Below are 19,740 nucleotides of genomic sequence, written 5' to 3'. Positions count from 1 at the left end.
GTCCTTTTTCTTCATCCCAACATCAGAGCACTTCCCAACCCTCCAGCCTCCCACGCGGCGCCAGGCAGAGCGGGGCTGTGACCAAACGCCGTTTTCTCTTTTATAAACGGGAGAATTGAGAAACAGCAGCGGAATTGGCCAAGGTTACAAAAAAATAGCTCCCAACGCAGCGCTCGGTTCCACATCACTGCCTGTTCCTCACCATCCCCCTCCTCTTCCTCCATCTCTAGGCTTTGGGAGAGTGGTTTTGGGGTTTGTTTTTTTTTCATTAAATTAAAACACACCACCATTCTTTCCTGCCCGTGAAGAAGATTTTTATAGAGTCCTGCTGACTGTAGAGATGACGCAGCACTGCCTGAGCCCCGAGAAATACGGGCTGAGCCCTGAGAAATACGGGCTGCTCTGCGTTAGCAGCACCTTATTTTGAGCCTCGTGTAAACGCCGTGTAAACCTGAACACGGCTAAAATTCACCAGGGACAGACCATCAACCACCTTCTCCGCATCTGATGCAAGAGGTGAGGTTTTGGTGCCACAAGCCACGCAAAACCCGATTTTTTCTCCCCAAACGAGGCTTCTCGTCCAGGAGAAGAGGCGGGAGGGACACTTACTGTCAGAAGCTGAACCATGTCCACGGGTCTCTGTGAAACAGGGTGCGGAGACGGCTCCTGTTTGAGCCCGGACTGGGGCTCCGGGCGATTGAGGGGCAGCCCCGGCGGAGCCCCGGGACCCGACGTGGTGGGGATAAAGATGGATTGTTTGGGAACCGCCTGAGGTTGGTGTGGCGACGGAAGCTCCTGTTTCATCGAAATGGCGACGGGCGAAGGGTAGGAGGTCTGGCCCGTGTCCGCTTGTGCCCTCTGAAGGTGGACGTGAGGGTCCATGGGCGCCGCGTGCCTATTTACAGTGGGGTGGTGACTCTGCTCGGGGCCCGCTGCCGGCGGGCCCTTGGGATCCTGCGGGACCTGAGGAGTCTTGCTGCGTACCGGCTGGCTGGGGTGCGAGTGCTCGCCCTCCGGCAGACCCTGGGAAGCAGGAGGTGGGGGAAAAAGGAAAGATTTTAAGCCATGGACTTACCAGAACTCGTTCACTCAACCATAAGGCTGCCAGGACACCGTCAGATTGTTGGGGGAGAAATCCGTGTCTCCACGCCATGGTACCAGCCCTGCTGCTGCGGTGATGGACCAACCTCCCCTTCCAAAGCCACCCCAGCAGCTTCTCACACCCCAGAGCTGAAACCACATCCCCCAAATCCTGCTCCAGGCCCATCCTGAGCCACAGCATCCATCCGAGGATGTCTGACATCACCACCTCGGTGCTGACAATTCTCCCCCCAACACCTGTGGGTAGGTATGAGTCCTAGAGCAGTTCAGAAAATGCTTTTTTTCTAGCTTCCTCTAATGCTAAGCCTACAGGAGAGATGGGGAGGGACTCGTGATCAGGGAGGGGAGCCATAGGACGAGGGGGAAGGGTTTGACACTGGAAGAAGGGAGAGATCTCAGGGAAGAAATTCTTTGCTGTGAGGGTGGTGAGAGCCTGGCCCAGGTTGCCCAGAGAAGCTGTGGCTGCCCCATCCCTGGAGGGGTTCAAGGCCAGGTTGGAGGGGGCTTTGAGCAACTTGGTCTGGTGGGAGGTGTCCCTGCCCAGGGCAGGGGGTGGGACCGGATGATCTTTAAGGTCCTTTCCAATCCAAATCTTTCCATGATTCTATGATTCAAACCCCATTTCCCAAACAAAAATAGTTCCTCTTACACTATGAGCTGAAGTTGGCCCGGAGACTAATCACAGAGAGCTCAACTCAGCTCCTGTGGCCACACAAAGCCATGCCGGGGCTGTCATTAGCTCGAAGCGCTCCAGATTTCGGGTAGAAGGCGAAGAAAAGGGTTTTTTTTTCTCACCTGAGATGGGGTCATGCTCCGGGAAGGCAACCCAATGGGCGAGGCGCCTGGGAACTGAGGGTGCCCGAGCTGCGCCGCCGTGTGGTAATTCCTCATGTCGCCGTACACAGAGCGATAATCGTGGAAGGAGCTCCCCGCGGGGTGCATGATCTGTACCCCGTGCGGTACCACCACCGGCTGCGTCAAAGGCAGTCCGGGCAGCTGGCTGCCGGAGGGGACGCTGAGGAGCCGGGGCTCGCTATGAGGAGAGTGTGCCATCTTGCTTTCGGAAGATTTTGGCGTCTCTTTACCAGGTTGCGGGGTTTTACTGACGGGGGGAGTTTTCACGGCCCCTTCGGGGGTTCGGGATTGTCTGGTTTCTGAGTGGTGCTCGCCCACGGCTGCCATGTGGGGGTGCATGATCATCCTCACGTCCCGGGGGACGCTGTATTGGTCGAGGCGGATGCTGGTGGGGTGCATGCGGTAATCCGGCTGCATCACCAGCACGTCGGACTGAACCGGGGCCGGCCCCCGGCACACCGTGGTGTGGTGGTAATGCATCTCCTCCTCGGGGGCGTGCTGAGAAGAGAGAGGAGGCATGACGATGTCTCGTATCGGAGCTGGCTGGGGGGTGCTGGATCGCTGAGGTTTGATCTCTATCTGGGGTTGCAGAGAGGCTCGGGGGGAATGGAGAGCTTCCGGGCGGATGCCGTAAGGGATGCCAGAGAGAGGAGGGGTGTTCATCCTCACCTCACCTTGGGACAGATGGCCCAGGGACACAGTCTGCGTTACGCTGTGAGGGGGCATGATAACAGATTGCTCGGGATGCATGCTGGAGATGTACTGAGGAACGGGAATTCCCGGCGCCAGCATGACCGGGGTGCTGCTCGATAAAGCCGGAGATGAGGTACTGCCGGGATGACAAGCCCTGGGGAATGGCGACGGCGAGTGCCCGCTTGTCCGTGGTGAGTGCGGCTCCTGTTTGGTGACCCCCAAGTGGGAAATAGCCCGGTCGGTTGGGGTGCTGGGACCCGAGCTGACATGGTTTGCTTCCGAATGCATTTTCCCCGAGAGGGAAGGGTGGTGGGGACTGACTCCAGGACTCAAGTTGGAGGGTTGCAGAGTCTTGGTCTCCACTTTCAGAGCAGCCGGATCGGACAGTTTTTTGTTCACAACCATCTGGTTGTGGACGAGTACGGGAGGAGTGTTTACAGTCTGAGTGAGGACTTTACCGGGCTGAGATGCTGGAGTCTGGACAGAAAGGTGGGATGAGTCGGATTTCTCCAGCGTGGTGCGCTCTTGTTTGACGGAGGAGATGACGGGCGACGTGTTGTAAGCTTGTGTTCCTAGTACCAGAGAAGAATGGGTGGAAACAGTCCCGTAGCCCGCCGAGGTCTGGGAGCCCTTCGGCGTTGGCTGAGATGGTGTGAGAGGTTCCTGTTTTATCTGAGACTTGGAGACAGACTGCTGAAACTCTATGTCGACAGCGCTGGCTGGGGGAATCTGGCTGATCTTGGCACTAATTCGCTGAGGGCCTTCTGTCTTCTGCCCCGAGTAGCTCAGAAGGACTACGCCTTCCGAGGTGTTCACCCGCAGCCCTGGACTGGACCCCGTCTCTACAGGCCTCTCCTCGATAATAGACATGGATCCCGGATGAAACCTGCTGTTATCATTTGTGCTTGACCTCTGCTTAAATTTGGGCGAGGGGGCGTTGACGAGACACGTCTGGGTTTGGGGAGTTTGCTTCACCAAGGTGATCCTCGGGGCCTCCTCCAGATCCACGCTGTGGGGCATCCTGCTTATAACAGAAGTGGCTTTGGGAGCGATGACGGTACTTATCTTTTCCTTCTCGCTGAACACTGGTGCTTCAGCCACCGGTGGGTCCAAGGCGTTGGTGACGGGAACCGCCGGCTTCTCCTCCGAAACCGGCTTTATGGCCTCCGCTGCAGGGTGGAGAGGTGCCTCCTCCAAACGGGGTGCGCTCACCGGCTCGGCGTGCGTCGTCGTCACGTGCGTGGAGGTTATACTCGTCGCCGAGACGTACTTGGGCTCCATGAGTATCTTCCTCAACGTGCTGGAATTCGTATCGATATCCGACGCCTTTGTGTCCGGCGGGAGAGCAGGTGGAGGCGTGGAACGGGCACGGGGTTCCTCGTGCCTTACCATCCACTCCGGCACCTTGGCAGCACCGGGGTGAAGGGGGACGATGGTGGTGGGCACCGGGGTGGGCAGTTTGGCCGCCACTGCTGCCGAAGGGATGGCGGGAAGGGCTGGGTTTGGGGCGCTGGGTGGCGTAATGGGGGTGTTCTCCATGGGCGACCGTATCTTGAACCCGCTCTGGCTCCCCTCATCGAGGGGAACCGGTGGGGCGGGCAGGTCCAGAGGAGTAGGAGCTTTCGGAGAGGTGCCGCTCTCAGCCACAGCTTCGTGCACAGTCACAATGTCAGTGGCTGTGGCCTTGCTGGCATCGGAAGCGCTTGGCTCCATGGATGCCTGAGCTATGGTTTTAGTTTGCTTTTCCTCCTTTGAGGCCTCTTCAGGCTTTGTCTTTACCTCGCTGGCGGGGGGCGATTTGCTTGGCACCCTCTCCGGCTCGAAGACGTTGACTTCAGCAGTGTCACCCTTTCTGCCCGTGCTCCTTTTGCGTCTCTGCCGTGTGGTTTTCTGACGGCCCTTTTCCTTTCGAGCAACTTCGGCCTCCTGCAAGGTCTCGGTTTCCTGGGCGGAGTTGGAAGATTCGCTGAAGCTGACTTCGGTCTCCTTGCTCTCCGTCTCCACCGCCGAGGGGGCAGAGCTGGCAACCGGCTGCACCGCGGCCTCGACGGCAGCCTCGGTTTCTAGGATATTATTCACTGCCTGATCAGTCTCGGGCTCCATCTCCTCCCGAGGCGACGGTAACACCAAGGGCTCTGCGGGGATTTCAGCCTCTGATTCCGCGGGATAGGTCGGGGGTGCGGGAAAGCTTTCCGTCTCCCCAGAAATGTCATTGATGATGGAGCCGATGGCCGCTGCCAGCTCCGTTTCACTAGCCTGATGCGCAGGTTTATCTCCTTCCTCCTCCTGGCGAACTTCAGGCACGTCTGCCGTCGGCTCTTTGTAGGCAGCGATTGACGGAGGAGTTTCAGTGAGTTTTGCAATATTCTCCACGGCCTGCTCGAGTTCGATCTGTTTTGCCAACTGGGCAGCTTCGGGGGACTGCTTCGGTTCCCGTATCACCTCTTTTTCCGTCTCTGGGAATGAATCTTCTACCTCACTCTTAGCAAAATGGGGTGGCAAGATGTCCTCTTTTGGGGGGCTCTTCATTTTGGCCGGTGACACCGCCACCGGTTCTGCCTCCTCATCAGTCGGCCGCAAGGCGCCCTTGACTTCGTCCACGTTGAGGCGTATTTCTACATTTTTGAGACACACGGATGCTTTATCTACGACAGTTTTGGTATTTTTATACCTTCCCCTTTTGGATTTCGTAACCTTTTCTGGCACCGGCTTCTTCTCGATGATCTCAACTGTGGGGATTTCGAGCTGGTTTTTCTCCACATCCAGTTCTTTCCGATCGCGTTTCTGCTCGCTCGCTGCTGGCTCTTTCTCGGTGGCTTTTGCTTTATTGCCGTTGTCACCGACGCTCAATTCCTGACTGCTCCTTTCAGCAGCATCTTCAGAGTCAGCCGAGGTATCGGCTTTCGGTTCGTTCTTCCCTTTCTTCCCCTGTTGGCTGGCGGCAGCTGATGAGTGACCGTGCGTTAGCTTCTGGGATCTAGGAGACCTCCAACCTTCTGCAGGCTTCGGAGCTTCCACAGCATCTTTAGTTTCAACCTCCTCCACCTCTTGCTGTACCGGTTCTGTCTTTATTGGAGAGATGTCCTCCTCCGGCTTACGGCGGGTTTTTGGAGGTCTTCCCCTCCTCGGGGTGGTAGGAACAGTTGTCACTGTTTCCTGCGGTTCCTTCTCCCCTCTTTTCCTGGTGGATCTAGTGACCTCCACGGAGTCCTTCACCGGAGACGGGCCCTCATTGTCCCCCGTGGTAGCGTAGACTGACCTGACGTTTCTGCGCCTTGTCCGGCCTATTGGCAAGCTGGGCTCCACGTTTTCGGGCTCTGCAGCAGAACTGGGGGATTTAGCAGCATTCCTCGAAACCTTCTCCGCCTCCACTTTCAATTCGGAAAGTTTCTGTGTCTCCCCACGAGGAGAGCTCGACCTTTTGAGTTTTTCACGGTCGATTCTTTCACTCTTCCTGGTGACGGGCTTTTCCGCGACGTTAGCTGCCACTGATTGCACAGGAGTCTTGGAGCGTTTACTCTTGTAGGACTTTTTGTCTTTTACAACAACCGGGGCTTCGACTTCCATATCGTTGTCGGAAACGGGCGGTAGAACCTCAGCAGCCACCTCCACCTTTTGACTCCCACCAGCATCAGCGTTGGCAGAAGGCGAAGGATTCTCTTCTTTCGGTTCAGCGGCCTCATCTGATTTCTGCACCAGCTTGGGCGGAGGTGGAACCAACTGGGCACCCTCAGGTTCTGGATCTACACTGATGTCTACATGGGGAAACGAAGCTCCGGGAGTAGGAGGTTTGGTATCCAAGTATGAAGGATGCTCTGTTGCCACAGTGTCCTCCTCCGGAGCCAGGGTTGTAGCAACAACTTCTTTACTAACTTCTACGACTGGCGGGGGCTCGGTTTGCTCGGGTGGTTCGATTTTGACAGGAGCAGCAAGTTCAGGGAAAGGTTTCTGTTCCTCTGCTGCAGAAGCAGGTTCAGATGGTTTTTCTTCTTTTACAGAAGCTGTTTCCACCACTACCTTCTCATTTGCTACCTTCTCAGAAGCCACCGGGGCTGGTTCCTGTGGTAGGACAGCAACCGTAGAGGGACCCACTACTGAGGAAGTTTTATGTTCTGGTTCTTTACCATCAGGAACCGTTTCTGGTGTTTTCGGCCGGTTTTCTTTATCTTCCTGTTTTTCAACTTCTTTCGGTTTCTGATCTTTCTCCTTTTCTTTCTGCTGCATCCGCGTCAGCTCAATGAATCTGCTGTGGAAGAGAACCACCGGTTCTTGCACCAGATCAGCCGCGCTGTTAGTGCCGTCGGAGGAAGACTGTCTCCCGTACAACCTACCAGAAATGAAGTCGAGATCATCATCTTTTCTCTCTAAATGCTGCAGGCGCTTGGAATCCTGTTCAAAGATTGAGCTATGCAAAAACCTAGAAGCAAACAGTTCCTGTCTCTCTTGTTCCTCCTCTTTATGATCTTCTTTCTTATCATCCAGTTTCCCACCTTCCGAATCAGTCCTGATTTTTTTCTTTTTCATATACCAAGACGGAATAGGCCTCGGAGCCGAGTCAACCTTCTCTTTGTCTTTATTGTTTCTAAAACTAGCAAATCTTGAATCCCAATCTAGAAAGGACCAGTTTTCTTCTCTGGACGAAGAGAGAGATTTGGCTCTTTCAAGCAAGGCCTTTGTGTCCGGCGTGATTGTCTTGTCCAACGCGAAAGAGTAAAATTTGTTTCTTTCTAAGGAACTTGACAGTCTTTCCTCTCTCTCACGTAACTTCTCTTCCCTGTCCCTTAATAAAAAAGACAACCTGGAGCTCTCTAACAAAGAGGAGGCTTTTGGGGAATGGGGCTTGTTTTCACTGTCATCGTCCGAATCCGAAGGCACCTCCCCAGGTTCCAGGTCTCGGACAGAGCGCTTGCGTATGCTGTCTCTTTTGACGATGCTGCTCGGGAAGCTGATATCAACTCGACCAGGCTCCTGCTTCACTTGTGTTTCCCACCTACTGGAGTCATCTTCAGAACTCAGCACGGAGAGTTTGATTTTAGCCATTTCTGCCATCTGCTCCCTTCTGCTGGAATCGTAAGGGTTGAATTTCAGCGAGTCCTCCCTCACAGTCATGTTGGAGTACGGAAGCCCCTTCTCTTCTATTTTCGGTGACTCTTTGGTTTCCTTTAATGGCATTAGCCTTGGAGAATCAAGCGTGTCATCATCTTCGTGGAAAGGGAAGTGTCTGATACTAGGGGAACAGGACGTCCTTTCCGAGTCCTCACTCACCTGACGAGAACTTCTGTAGTTTCTTTCTCTTTTAGTGCTAATTTCGAAGTCAAACTGGTCAGTCTTTTTCCTTTTACTCGGTGGAGAGTCATCGGTGACGTCCTGTGGAGGTTTCCCCACCTCGTGGACCAAGCTCCGTCTTTCGTATTCATCCACGTCTTTCTTTGGACTGCCAAACTTCTCCGACTTTGCAATCTCCATTTCCAGCTGCTGCTTTAACCTGCGACTTTGCTCCATTTGTTTCCTGTAGCTCTGCGTGTGGTCAATGTCAATGCCAATTTTCTCCTCCGTATCAGTTGACTGAGGTTTCTCTTGGCCCAGTTTATGGTCAGGTGCGTCTTCGGGAAGAGCAGAGTAATTCTTCCTCGCGTCCTCCCTCTCTGTCCCTTGGTCATCGAGTAGCTGTACCTGTTTATGCTGGGGTTTTACAGGGTTCGATTTTTTAGAAGAGAGTTCCTGAACTTCCACTGGTTCATCGGCCGCCTCCATCAGCCTCGCCTGCAGATCCAGGGTGGGACGCATGCCAATCCCACCAACGTTCAGAGTCTCCTGAATTTCTTTGGGACTAGTAACAGGAATGAGTCTTTCCAGTTTGAGTTTTTTAGATTCCCTTTTAAGCATCTCCTTCCTCAGGGGTTTTCTCTCCAATTCTCCTTCCCTTAACAGCGTCGCTTCTCTAGACGAAGCCGTTGCATCGAGCTGCTTTTTCAAAACCATGCGTGCGTCCTCCTCATCTTGGCTGCTCCTTTTGACTTCCAGTTTTTGCCTGTCGGGCTTCAGATTCGCATCGGCAAATCGTCTTTTACGAGCCTCCAACTTGTCTAAATCTACCGCGTTGGCCCCCTCGGAAGTTTGCTCCGTCTTCAAGTGCTTTTTGGGTTTCAGTTTTCCCTCCTTATCCACCACCTCTACGTGACTGGCGAGGGCTTTCTCTTTCTGTACCTTGGTTCTGACAGGTTCCAGTTTAGACTGCTCCGACTTGGTTTGCTCAGCTTGAGATGTCTGTGTTTTTTGTTCAAGGAGCGGGGATTTCATGGTGTCGTTATCCAGCTTCGCTCTCAGTTTCTCCAAGGCGGGCTGATCAATAACTTTCCCTTCCTTTTCTTTTACTCGGGTCAACACCACGCAGGGCATCAGTTCCAGGCGGTTTTTAGCTGTCCCTTCCTTGTCACCTCTCTCTTTGCTTTGTTTGCTATTGCCCTTCAGTTTTTCAGGGCTGGGCTCTCTCTCATTCTCTTGATCCGTCTCAGAAGACTGAGAGCTGGGCGAATGGATTTTTGCTTTTCTTTTTTGCTTATCGGGTTTCTCCTTTTCTAGTTTTTCCGGCTTTTCTTTTCTCACCAAGCGTTTCTCCTTGTCGACCCTCTCCTGGTCGAAAGCGCGCTCTTTCTCCGGTTTTTCGTTTTTTGCGTAACGTTCTACGCGGGCTTTGTCGAGCTTGTCGTATCGGGGAGGAGACAGAGAGCTGCAGCTGCCGCTGCGATCCGAGGACCTGCTGTAAATCCTCCTCTCCGAATCGCTCTGCAGCCTCTCCGACTGCGAGGGAGACGCTCCGGGGCTCTGCGGACGCCGGGAATGCGTCGGGCTCTGGCTCCGTTCAATCGGTCTCCGTTCGTGGTCTCTGTCCCTATCGGATTCAAACCGTTCCCGTTCCCTCTCCCTCTCCCGTTGCCTGTAACTGTATTCCCTGATGTCCTGCTCATAGGGATCCCCTCTGTAATCCCGGTACTCGCGCGGGTCGTCGTAGTATCGTGGGTCGTAGTAGTCTCCTTGGTAGGGATCCCACTCTGCGTAGAACTCTCTGCCTCGAGCCGGGTATTCTCGCCGAGGATCTTCAGGATACGTCCCCGGAGTCCGAACAGTCTCGTAGTAAGTACGATCAGGGGCGTATTCGTAAGATCCTCTTCGCTCATCTCTGCTAAATATAAGAATAAATAGATTAGTTCTCCTTCTCAACCACCACAGTGCGTTACCACATTCTTTGCTACGTAGAAGAATCATTTTAGAATTTCTTTATATTTCGGCAACTGTACACAGCCGAATACTGGGATTTAACAATGAACCGGTGTGCAGTGGATTAAATGCTTTTTTAGCTTATCAAACACCAAATATAGTTAATTGGTCATTTCCTGACAGCACCCAGGCGCAATCTGTCGTGGTGAAGACCACCCCAACTCACCAACCTGAAACCCGTCCCTGAAAACATGAGTCAAGTCAAAACCCAAGGCTGGAACCTCTCCGTTACTAAGCAATAAAGCGGTAATAAGATTTCTTTAAAAACGCTAAACCCTGTAAGTGATAGTTTCATTCCAAAATTAGCTCTTTCGCTGCATGTGACGTATTGACATTGCCTATTTACAGACCAAAAAAATCAGGTTGTTTGTGAGAGCAGGTGAACTCATGGGAAGCACTGAGTAAAATAAATCAAGCAATTAGTGTTATTATCTCAATACCTCCAAACGGCAAAAATAAGCCATTTGTAGCACTGAACACAGCTCTTTGGCAGAGGGGGGGCACAGAGCTGGAGCTCCCATCCTCCACCGTTACAGAGTGTTTTGCACACTCTATTTCACGTACCTTCATTTGGCTTCACAGCTTATGTTAAAAGCTGAGAGGTACCACATTTTATGAAATGGACAAAATTGGAAAAAAAACCACGAAGAAACAAAACATGGAAGACAAAAACCTCATTCTGCAAGTGAAGTGGGACATTTTGAGAGGCAGTTGGGAAGTTAAAAAAATTAATCATGGGTTTTGTTTGGTTTTTTGTGGGATTTTTTTCCTTTTGGTTCCTATCTAGACTGGCTACAACTACAACTGAGAGAACCCGGTGAGTGCGGAACATTGAAAGGGACCGTGAGCTGCCGAGAGGAGCTCGGAGAAGGAGCAGAAGATGCAGAGCTCATTTAATCACTCCGTGATTCATTATTCCTAAGCACCTCGTAACGGCTACGTGAGCATAATGCCAGAAAAGGCAAAACAAGACTAACGTGTACTCAAGTATCACCTTGTTCCAGAAATCAGTGTTCTACTCAGAATTATTTCCCGGCGAAGACAAGCCCAGCTGACTCCTGCGCGTTAAAGGACACCCGATAACACACTTCTCTTTTCTGAATTTGGCGTAGTTCAGAGGAAATTATCACCGAGTGCTCGCAGGAACATCACAGCAGCTGGCAAGGACTGGGGAACGCACACATTTATTGCCATTATGCAAATCCTGATTGCCGATACGCAAATCCTGATTGCCAATTTCCAAACCCCCTTCGCTTTTAAATCTGGCGATTTTGGATATACGTTAGACCAAGATATTTTGCTGCAAAAAAACCCCACCATTGAATTTATCCAGTACCCAGGTACAATCAGTCTCATGCTGGGCTTATTCACAGCTAAAGCAGAACCCTAACAATTAAGGCTGCCTCTGAAGGGAATAAAAACGTACCCCAGCAAAAAGAAAACGCTTCCTCCTTTTCAGCCTTCACTGTAGCCATTAGTAATTAAACCAGGGGTGTTTATTCACCCACCGGAGGAAAAGAAAGCACAAAATGCAGAGGTTAAGCGGCTGTGCAGGGGGGACACAAACCTTTGCAGCGTGTCTGAAACGGCCAGACACCGTCACGACAGCCGCTGCGGAAGGACAGCAACAGAGAACACGTTTTTCATGTCAAATAGCTAAAAAATAAATAAATAAATGGCAGCCTCGCTTGTGTTTTATTATTTTATCAAGTTAATAAACTAAACTGTTGAAAAGGGGTAGGTGGGAGACCCAATTTCACTCTCTGCTCAGCAGATGAGTAGTTTATCAGACTATATATACACTCGTTAACGTATACATTTCTCTCGAGGGCACGGGAAGGCATTACAGCTCCGCTCTTCCTTGCGTTCTTAAGAAATGATGAATGACTCACAACTGTGTCCTGGTGACCCATCACAGTAACCAGATACGGAATCACGGAATTCTCAGAGTTGGAAGGGACCTCTAGGGATCATCTAGTCCAACTCCCCTGCCAAAGCAGGGTTGCCCAGAGCACATCACTCAGGGCTGCATCCAGGCGGGTCTTGAAGATCTCCAGAGAAGGGGACTCCACACCCTCCCTGGGCAGCCTGTTCCAGAGCTCTGGCACCCTCACCGGAAAGAAGTTTCTCCTCATATTTGAATGGAACTTCCCATGTTCCAGCTTGTGCCTGTTGCCCCTCGTCCTATCGCTGGGAACCACTGAAAAGAGTCCGGCTCCATCCTCCTTCAACCCACCCTTTAGGTACTTGTAAACATAGATAAAGTCTCCCCTCAGCCTTCTCTTCTCCAGGCTAAAGAGCCCCAGCTCTCTCAGCCTTTCCTCATCAGGGAGATACTCCAATCCCTTAATCATCTTCGTTGCCCTACGTTGGATTCTCTCCAGTAGTTCCCTGTCTCTCTTGAACTGGGGAGCCCAGAACTGGACGCAGTATTCCAGTTGTGGCCTCACCAGTGCAGAGCAGAGGGGGAGAATGACCTCCCTCCACCTACTGGCCACACTCTTCCCTACGCAGCCCAGGATCCCATTGGCCTCTTGGCCACAAGGGCACATTGCTGGCTCATGGATAGTTTACTATCCACCAGGACTCCCAGATCCTTCTCCTCAGAAGTGCTTTCCAGAAGATCCATCCCTAACCTATATTGGTGCCCGGGGTTCTTCCTCCCCAGGTGCAGGACCCTACATTTTCCCTTGTTGAACATAATTAGGTTCTTCTCTGCCCAGCTCTCCAGCCTGTCCAGGTCACACTGGATGGCGGCACAGACTACTATATATATTTATATACTAAATATATAGATCACGCAGACGGGTCAAACCCTCCCCCTGAGTTTCAGTAACTGCAGACGTGTGATACCCTGTTTGCTTCCATCCACACAGTTTAAGTCTGACCACCTAAATTTGTTTAAAAAAAAACAAACAAAAATCTAAAAGACCTTAAAAATATGCTGAAATGTTTTTGTTTAAAAAAAAGGATGAAGTTGAGAGGAACAAAAACAAGCATTTGTTTAATAATTACCACCTGAACAAAGTTTAATTGCACTTAAGATGACGCTGGAAAAGTAAAAGACTGTAATATATTGATACATGCCTTCTTTCTGCCAGCATTTCGTAAAAGTCTCTGATATCTTGACCCGTTTTCTCCATGGAATGATAAAATGCCAACTGACTTTCTCGATTTGCAAAGTCCACCTGAAAAACAAAGGGGAAATCAGGCTCAGCGAGAGAAACATCCCGTTTTGACAACATTTCCCTGCCTGCTGCAGCCTGAGGATGGGAGCAGAACTGCAAACGGGGGTGGTAATATTTAACAAAAAAAAGGTCAAACGTTTCTCAGGACCGGCCCTACGGATTCCCAGGAATAAAGACCTCTCTCTCTCTCTCTCTCAACTCCATGTGGCTGCTGGAGCTATAAAACAACCTCCTCACTGGGGTATGTTGTTGTAACTGCAAGACCAGAGGCTTCTGTTCAGTAAAGCAGCAGGAAAAATACACATTATTATCGTAGTATTGACGTTTCTAATAGTACGATTCCAATTACAAGTTCCAAAGTCCCTTTTAGCTCAAGGCAGTGCTGGAGCAGGTCAGGGTTATTAATCTGTTCCAACCTCCACGTTACTTGCCCGGGGTTATACACCAGGGAAAGGAACCGAGCCTCCTGAACTGCACCTCCCTGTTCCAGCTCCTCTAAAGCTGCTGTTTTCTAGCCAAGGGTGACCACATTAAGCAGCTAATGGCACAGCTGATGCAAAAAAAAATAAGGATTGGAATGGATTTAACTACGTGCATGCCACATAATGTAGTATTTTTAACATTCCAGTTCCTCTTTTTTTTTTTAATTTAAATCAGCCTAGACACTCGTGTACCCACAGCAGAGGAGCACAGACACACACGCACGAAGGGTGTTGCTTATTCCAAAATCGCTACGTGGCAACACCCCCAAACACAAGACGTGAGACTTTTTAAATGACCCCATGTTTTACTGCACATAAAGGCTACTTCTATTCAACCACCGCGCTGAGAAACTCCAGTTTATCCAACTCCTGACCCCAAAGGGGTGGGAAGTCGCTGGGATAATGCACCAGGTGAGAGATCCCGCTTGAAATCGTTACCCGCTCTTGAGGAGAGAAGGAAGGAGGAGGAGGAAGATAATTCAGAGGGTTGGCTGACACCTCCCGTCCCCAATTAGCGGAACCGATGGGATAGTCGTAACAGGTATTACCCCATTCACCCAAATCCAAGACATCCCTGTAAACGGTAAGTGTTGCTCCAGGAAAAAGGACTTTTTATCTGGTTTTTAGAGTAGCACTTTTATTTTTTTTACTTTTTTAAAAAAATCTGTTGCAAGGAAGGGAGCTGCCATCGCAAAAGCCACCGCCGATCCCCTCGGCCTGGATATCAGCACGGAGCAGCCGAAGCACAGCCCCGTGTCATCCCGGAGGAACTCACATTCCCCGCCCCGGATTTCACTTTTCTAACACGAAAACAGACAAAAGTTTGCCTTGGATTTGGGTAAATGAGGTAGTAACACGGACACCAACACTCAGGAGCTGAGAGAGACAAGTTCAGTGAAACAAACGGCAGAATGCTGGAAAAAGGCTTTATAAGTAGCGGTTCAAGATCCCCTAACGTCTTGATAAGCCGAGTATTGAAAAAAAAAATAATCAGTTTCAGCCTTTGATTTCTGGGACACACGCGTCCCGCTAAGACTTCCTTTGGCCTGGCAGCCTGCGAACGCCAGCGTTTAAGGGGTAAGGCCTAAATACAATTTGTTTCTCTCTTTTTTTTTTTTTTTTTTGTTTGTTTGTTTTGGAGGTCATTCTGCACACCTTAATTTTATTCCCACCGATTTTCCTCCCCTTGGTCTCTTTTACAGCTGCTTGTGCATATTCAATCTCATTGTAGAGAACCAGGGCCATGCCTTTTAAGCGGTCAAACACCACCTGTAAAAAACAAAAAAACAAAACAAAAACCAAATAAGAGCCTCATCCACAGGACTTAACGTCAGTCCCAACAAAATCCTAAGTCATGAGGATACCAGTAAGGAAATAATTTTTAGCAAGGTAAATTTCCAGGCTTTTCTGATGAGGCATATTGTAATGAAGAGACAATAAAAGGCCGCGGGACTGCTTTGAATTGTGGATATTGTGGCTTGAGGTATATTATGCCTTTATTTTGTTTTTCTGTATTTTACTTTTAAATGATCTTTTTTTTTTTTTCCTTTGGTGACTGAGTTTTGTAGTTTCTCTTTGTTTACTTTTAGGTTTTTTTTGAAAAATTTCCAATGTGTTTTAGGGGGGAAAAAAGGTAAAGGGAACGTTTAATCCCAAAATGGAACCAGTTTTTGTTATCAGTCTGCAGTACCACTCGTCAGACGCTGAACGCCCAATTTCCAAATATTACCTTCCTTTAGCAACATCAACTCATTATTCAAGCAACAACAGCTACAATAAAGAATGTCAAAGCTGCAACACAAACCCACAAAAATCCTTGAAGGAGGCAAGACCCTGATCCTGCGAAGATTTACACACGTTGCTTAACTTTAAGCACGTCAATGTCCGACAGAACTACACGGGACAACTCACACGCTTAAATTTAAGCATGTGCATAAATCTCTAGTACTGCCCAGAGCGGGGCAGGTAACGTGCTCCCACCCTGTGATTGATATGGGTATGTTGCACCTTCAGTAACTTTCTCTCTTTTTTCACGTACTTTTGTCAGTGTGACTATCCTAATTGTTTTTAAAAAGTCGTTTTTTTGGTCTGGTAAAAAAAAAAAATAAATGTCTAATTATGTAATTAGCATGCATGAGTGTAACTACGTAATTAGACTGCTGTTCCTCCAGCGTTAAGCCTTCTAAAAAATATTTTGTTGGGGAGAGACTGTACTGCACAAGAGCAACAAATGGTTTCCAATATTCATTATCTCGGCTCATTCAAAATATATATTTTATTATTTATTTTTCCCAAAACACCAGAAGCGACTGCTCTAGGGATTGGATGGAGAGGATGCAAAGCTACGGAGCCCTGTCGGCCGAATCACACCCCGGAGAGGATTTTCTCTACCTGAGCTATAAAGCCCTGGACAGTGGGGGGGTTGAAAGGACAGGATGGGAAGAAAGGAAGACAGTAACAATTTCAAAGCACACGCCGAAGCCTCCCACCTACCTTCACCACCGGCCCGTATCGGCAGAAATGTCGAGTTAAATACTGATCCGTAACGTTTGTGGAAAGCCCATCTAACCACACGCAGTTTGTAGGCATGCTCTTCCCAAAACCCAGCTGAACACAAAAGGGCAAAACTTCCATCAGTACAATTCGCAAGGGTTACACTAACCGAAGAGAGCAGCCCTAATTAACGAGTTATTTGAAGAAAGCGAGTCGTTTGTACCCGTTTTCTAAAATTAGCATCTCGCGCAGGTGCAAGCAAGACAAAAATCAAATAGCAATTAATGAAAATAATTCCGTGATGCTTAAACGAATAGAGTGTTTGACAACATTTGTTTCTTCTGCGATTTGAAAGCTTGTGAGAGGTGACAGGTTGATGGCTCTGGGGACGGACAGCCCCTGTTTGCCATCAGCCACCGGTCCAGTTTCCCAGCGTGGCCTCGCTGGACGCGGACCTTGAAGGGCAGGGAACATCACTCTCCAAATCTACTCAATCCTGGGGCTCTTGGCCGAGACACCCAACGAAAATGCTAATTAATCCCAATTATTGTGGTGGTTGAAAGCATCACGCTCCCACCTACACATTAAAATCCATCTTACTTGCATTAAAAACCATTTTACGTCCATAAATAACGCTGCTGCAAAATATCTGATGATGCCATAAACAAAAGTAACGAGGGGAAGGATACGGTCTGGGGGAGGATTTTTTTACCTTGAGCCGGTTATTTCCGAGATATTCCCCATCCATCTTCTTAATTGCTTTACACACGCTCGCGATATCGCAGTACTGCAGGAATGCATACTGAGGAACACCGTTCACTTTCTTAATGTCGATATCCTGGGAAAAAAAAACCAAAGCAAAACCAACCGACAGTCAGCGACAGGCCAAAAAGGACATTCCACAGCGTCAATTCGATCTAAGTGGACTTTTTTTTGAGAGAGACACGTGGCACAGCAAGCACTCTTTAATAATTAATATTTTCTTCAGAGAGAGGATTTAAACAACAGTGGACGGTTAAAAACTTCACTGTATCTCACTCGATGGCAAAACCAAATCCTTCCAGAGGTGGGGAAAGCTCTTCGTAATGCAGATTTGAAACCCAACCCCGCAGAAGTAAAGCCTGACCTGCTCAACAAACAGCAGCTTTAATTTGTTAATATTATATCAAGAAGGAGACAACTCAGAATCAAAGAAATACAGATTAATTTTCCCCTCGCAAAGGCTCAAGAGAAAACAACCTGCTCCGATCCTCATTTCTGAGCCAAGCGGGGTTTCTTTTCCAAATAAACATGATCCATCCTGTTCCTAGAAACAGAAAGTGATGCTGGACTCGTCTCCTGAACCATCTTGGCACCCATGTGGCTAAGGCAGAAAAGTCCCTCAGCTCCTGTCGCCGCTGGTGTTTGATCCCAGGCCACCACGGGCCCGTTCAGAAGCGAGCACAGTCATAAGAAAGCTAATAAAGGCCAATTTTAATCCATTTTTAAAAACTCAGCAAGCTTGGAGCTGGCACTTGGTTAACATTCAAGCTCAGCACTAGTACTGGGAAATGAACCCAGAGTCTCGGAACAAACTCCTGATATTATGATTCATTCCCATCTGAAAATAGAAGGTGGAGTGTTTGGTTTTATTTGTTTAAACAGCCCAAGCTTCCTTTGTGAGCTACACGCCAGCTCAAGGATTTAAGCACAAATGTTCCAACATCCAGGACAGACTAATTTCACGGTTAATAAATTTAGGGACAAGGCAGCGGTTTGATACGGTCTCACCCAAGAGCTCTTTATCTGGGAAAACAGAAATAAACAGGGAGATTTACACAACTATCGGAATTCTATAGCCCTGGCCTAATGATTTAAGTGGAACACTAATAGAGGGCTGCGTTTCCAAGGGTCTGAAGTAGCACGACTGCAACCATGGCAAATTGTACTTGACCACTCACCCTGGGCAAGCAATTCCTTCTGACAGGCAAATAAAATATCATTACTTTGCTCATTATCCACCGGAAAGGTTATAAAACCAGTCCCTTTTTGCACCTGAGCTTGTAAGTTTTCATGGAAATTGTGCAAGGCGGCACCGCTGCCCAATTCTGACCCATTAATAATGTCGACAGGACGGCACTATTTCCCAGAAAAACCAATTTACAGGACAGGGCACTACTTGTGATAAGCATCTTTATCGGGAGAGCTCTGCCGGTGTAACATTAGAAAAGGGTTTAAGCCACAGCCACCGTGTGAATTCATAAATCAGTGTTGACATCGAGGACAGAGCGGAGGCTGGATGCACAGGAGCTGCCAGACAACATAAAATGCACATTTTGTATTTGGCCACATCATATAGGGAAGCACAACCCCCTTTCTTTTTTTTTGGGGGGGGGGGGAAGTACACACGGGGTTCCCGGTATGTGCTCCCGGTATGACCAATACCTCAGCGGTTACAGAAGTATTTCAGAGCAGAATGAATAAGGCACAGCACGTTCATAAGCAGCCGCAGCTGCCAGAATATTGTACAGCGAGCAGATAAAACAAATGATCAGGGCTGAAATTTAGACCGAATTAATTAAACTGACCGTGGATAGTTACCTTACTTTTCTGGAAAATTTCTCTTAAATGAAATACTGGTATGATTTGATAGAAAGCGGCACGGGGAGAGGGGTCCACCTGCTGCTCTGTCTGGCTCAGATACACCCGCTCAGCTGAAAACCCAAATCCCACGTGTGTTGTCACCAGTCCCTGTGCCCAGCGTCCCCTCTGCCCCCTTGCCAGGGCACAGACGGTGACAGCCGACGGCTACTTCCACGCGCAGCGACTAAACCCCTCGTTTCAGAAAGCGACAGGGAACCGAGACTTCAGAGTTGTACTGATTCAACATGAAAATAACATCAGGCTGATTTACACCCCAATTACCTAATTAGGCTTTTCTGCAAACGCCCTGAGCCAGCAAAAGCTGCATTTCTGGTAAATGCTCCTAGGACTGTTTCTACCGCTAAGTTATCCCCTCGATACACGTGCACTAAGATCTAAATGCAAAGAAAAGCTTTCAGGTATATTCTAGCAAGATGAATGACTGAGATTATTACAGAAAAACTGAATTATCTTGTCACTGATGCTGTGATCTCCCACCGCTGGTAGCATTTTACAGGTCTGTACAGAAAGAACGGGCAACGACACCAGGACGGAGAATTCACGTACCACTATCCCACCAAAGCGCTGGAAGATGTTGCGAAGGTCGTGGTAGGTGGTTGTTTTCTCCAGGTTGCCGATGAAGAGAGTTCTTGTAGCTTTTGGGTGAAACTCATCTATCCTTTCATCCAGAGGACGAAATTCATTCTCGCTTTCTGTTTCTAGAAGCAAAAGAGAGTCAAAAATTTGTGATGCTGGGAGGTGTTTTTCATGTGGGTTCGGTTCACGTCGATTTGTTTGTTCAAGTCTACTTCCTGAGGAGCAGATACAATCTGAACGAGAGTAACCAGTGTCTCTGACAAAAATACACAGCACAACTACACTTGGGAACTGCGTTATTTACACGGCATTTGAGATCTCTGCATCACACCCCTGGGCGAGCGCTGAGGAATTTGAGCATCCTCACGTAAGAGGGAGCTGCATTCTCCAACTGCTTCTCTAGAAATTTTTATTTTAACCCATACTAATGC

The 19,740-nt window shown here is 49.3% G+C and overlaps 1 protein-coding gene across 2 annotated transcripts in view; it reads right to left on the bottom strand.

Annotated features, from left to right (window-relative positions):
- The window catches only part of SPEN (spen family transcriptional repressor), a 69,005-nt gene that overhangs the window by 3,312 nt on the left and 45,953 nt on the right, over positions 1–19,740 (bottom strand). The window contains exons 6-12 of one of the 2 annotated variants that reach the window (XM_074161665.1): positions 19,280–19,431; positions 16,803–16,928; positions 16,091–16,204; positions 14,753–14,866; positions 13,015–13,115; positions 1,897–9,832; positions 610–1,023 (exon numbers count right to left, since the gene is read on the bottom strand). In XM_074161665.1, the coding sequence (XP_074017766.1) occupies positions 610–1,023; positions 1,897–9,832; positions 13,015–13,115; positions 14,753–14,866; positions 16,091–16,204; positions 16,803–16,928; positions 19,280–19,431 (8,957 nt within the window). The remainder of the gene's footprint in view (positions 1–609; positions 1,024–1,896; positions 9,833–13,014; positions 13,116–14,752; positions 14,867–16,090; positions 16,205–16,802; positions 16,929–19,279; positions 19,432–19,740) is intronic. The other variant, XM_074161666.1, reaches the window with a different exon arrangement.

This window comes from Numenius arquata, chromosome 20 (assembly GCF_964106895.1).
Source record: "Numenius arquata chromosome 20, bNumArq3.hap1.1, whole genome shotgun sequence".
Lineage (NCBI taxonomy): Eukaryota > Metazoa > Chordata > Aves > Charadriiformes > Scolopacidae > Numenius > Numenius arquata.
This window is presented reverse-complemented; position numbering and strand designations above follow the sequence as displayed.